Genomic DNA, 2,824 nt, shown 5'->3' with positions numbered 1-2,824 from the left:
CGGGCCCTCGGCGCCGGCGCCCGACCCGCCCGGACCCTCCCAGCTCCCGGGCTTCGCTCCAGCGGGAGCACGGTGTCGGAGAAGGCGCACTCTGGATTCTCCCACACGATCAGTGCCCAGCCGCCAGCAGCAGGCGGAGGGGCAAAGTCAGGTTGGAGCGGGAAAGCAGGCAGCCCAGCCCGGGAACCGACCTGTGGAGACCGCCATCTTCTCCTGCAGCCCGACGCAGCCGCCCGCACGCACAGCGACGTAACGCGCCACTTCCGGGAGCGGCGCACCGCCCCGCCCCCGCCCCGCGGCTTCCCGGCTTACGTCACCATAGGCTCCGCCCCCGGCGGCAGTCGCTCAAGCCACCTACCCCAAGGTTATACAGGTCCTTGCTGCGGTTTGGGTGACTTCCTAAGATTATACATTGATTCAAAGCAAAACTTAAAGTTCATTAGACCAAGTTGCGTCAGTCACCGTAATATAGAGCAAATAGACAAAGGGAAAAAAAAATTTTAAGGCATGTTCTGTAGAGGAAGGGGAGAAGGAGGGGGATATTTATTTTTAATTCTTTTAAATAATTTATGAAAAGGCCTGTGCAGTGGAGCTGCAGTCCCCCATATGGCAGGCATGTGTGCTAAGAGCTCGTACAAGATGTGCTGTAAGGAACACCGCACAAGTTTGCAACCCCTTAATACGTTAGCAGTTATATATATGTGTGTGTGTATATGTGTGTGTATATATGTATATATACACACACATATATTCATGTAACATTAACAATGTTTTATGTTGACTAAATAGTGAAATATTTATTTTGATATATTGATTAAGTGATGTGTATTATTAAAAGTCATAACTAAATAGGGCATTGGCAATTCTCTGTTTAAAAATGATTCAGAGGAGTTGGGCAAAAAAAATTAAGAATCCCTTAGAATTGAATGATTTTATATCATTCATATTTTACTTTTGAAATAATGCATGATACTAAAACATTAAAAGTATTTGTCTAAGTCTGAAAAGTAATTTCATAAGAGTTTAAAATAAAATTTGTAAGTAGTTAGCAGTATGTGTTTCAAAAAGCAAAGATTTTGCATCCTTAGTTTTCACTATAGCAACACAGGAGAAATGTTGCCATTTAGTATTATGTAAGTATCATGACTCTCAACACTGCCTCACAAATATAGGTAGTAACATTTCATACCATCATTCCCATTGGATAAGAAAAGAAACTAAACCCCCAAAGAACTGAAATGACTTTCCTAAGAACGTGAGTCTCCCAGTAGTTACAAGAAAGCTGGGACTCCGACGAAGTTCTGATTCCCAAGCCAATGTTCTTTTCGTTCCTGGCTGCCCTTAAAATGCTGGGCATGACCGTAAGTGCTGATGCTGCTCTAGCAGCCGTCAAGACTCTGAAGATCTGACTGTAAGTGGTTTTTAGTTCTTTCCAGCCCACATACCTGCTTACGGCATCTCTCCCATGTTCTGGAGCTTTGGAGAAAGAAAAGTCCTATTCTCAGTTTCTAAACTTGGAGCCCCAGCTGCTTTTCATCCTGGCCAGTCCCAGCTCTGTCCTATAATACGACGCGAGGCTAGGCGGCATTCTTTCAACGTTAGTTTCAAGCTCGGTGTTAGGCAGACCTCCAAGATAGCTCCCAAGGATCCCTTCCTGGTGTTCATGCCCTTGTTTTTTTTATAATTCCCTTGCCTTTTGTGGGTTTCCTAACTAGCTCTCAATGAATCAAATAAGACAGAAGTGCTGGGACATCACTTCTGAGCTTATTTTTTAGAAAGACTAGATTCCGTCTGCAGCGCTCTTTCTTGCTTCCCCAAGAGAAGGTCACCAGCTGCCTAGAGCCCAGGTAGCAAGGAACTGACATCAGCCTCTGGCCAACAGCCTTGGAGAAAGTGAGGCCCACAGTTCAACAGCCATGAAGAACTGAATCCTGTCAACAAACATGGGAGTGAACTTGAAAGCACCTTGCCCTGGTCACGTCTTCAGATGATACTGCAGTCCTGGCCACCACCTTCATTGCCTCTCTGGGAAGGCATGCCCATGTTCTCAAGCCACAGCAAATGAGATAACAAGTGTTTGCTGTTTTAAGCTACTAAGTTTTGGGACAATTTGTTATGCAGCAATAGGAAAGTAATAACATTCTCCCTGCTTATTCGGTGCTAGCTATTCTTACAAACATTGTTGTAATAACCATTGTACACTTTTCACAAATGTCCACTGACATCTGGATGCTGGTGAGCTTCTGCTGACATATATTTACCATCTTCTTAGGGCAGAAGGGTGGACGGGGCCAGACTACATAGTGTCCTGCCCACACAGAATCAAAATGGGCAACTATCAAAACATTGACCAGATTCAATTCTACTTTATCAATTGTAAATATTGTCAGGAAACGTTTAGCTCTTAAAATATGTCAACCTTGTCTTCACATTTGGTAAACAAGACTATAAAGCCAATCACGCGCCTACCATCTCTCTACTGTACATTGAAGAGTAAATTACAATACATGGAAGTCCGATTTTGTGTGAAAACCGGAATGCTCAAATTTTGCATATTCACAATAGTGTGTAAAGTAACAAGCCTCAATGACAACTAGGAAAAAGAAGGGGGAAATTACTTTACGTTTCTTATGAGCCAAAAAGAAACTGATGAAAATAGAAAAGAAAAATAGAAGAATAAAATCAAATTTTTTAAAATGGACTAATCTAAAAGAAGTTTGATCAATATGGAAATGAAATTGAAGAAAGAAGCAAATCAAAAGATGTCCGGGGTGTTAGAAACAAAGAACAACTGTGCAAGCAAAGTCTGGTGATCGTGCAGCGC

At 43.2% G+C, this 2,824-nt stretch overlaps 1 protein-coding gene across 1 annotated transcript in view; it reads right to left on the bottom strand.

The window, feature by feature from the left end:
* The window catches only part of UBE2V2 (ubiquitin conjugating enzyme E2 V2), a 46,704-nt gene extending 46,438 nt beyond the window's left edge, over positions 1 to 266 (bottom strand). Inside the window, exon 1 of the mRNA XM_029923865.1 lies at positions 192 to 266. Coding sequence (XP_029779725.1) covers positions 192 to 207 — 16 coding nt within the window. The 5' untranslated portion in view covers positions 208 to 266. The remainder of the gene's footprint in view (positions 1 to 191) is intronic.
* Between the last annotated feature and the right edge of the window lie 2,558 nt (positions 267 to 2,824).

Source organism: Suricata suricatta, chromosome 15 (genome assembly GCF_006229205.1).
Source record: "Suricata suricatta isolate VVHF042 chromosome 15, meerkat_22Aug2017_6uvM2_HiC, whole genome shotgun sequence".
Taxonomy (NCBI): Eukaryota; Metazoa; Chordata; class Mammalia; order Carnivora; family Herpestidae; genus Suricata; species Suricata suricatta.
This window is presented reverse-complemented; position numbering and strand designations above follow the sequence as displayed.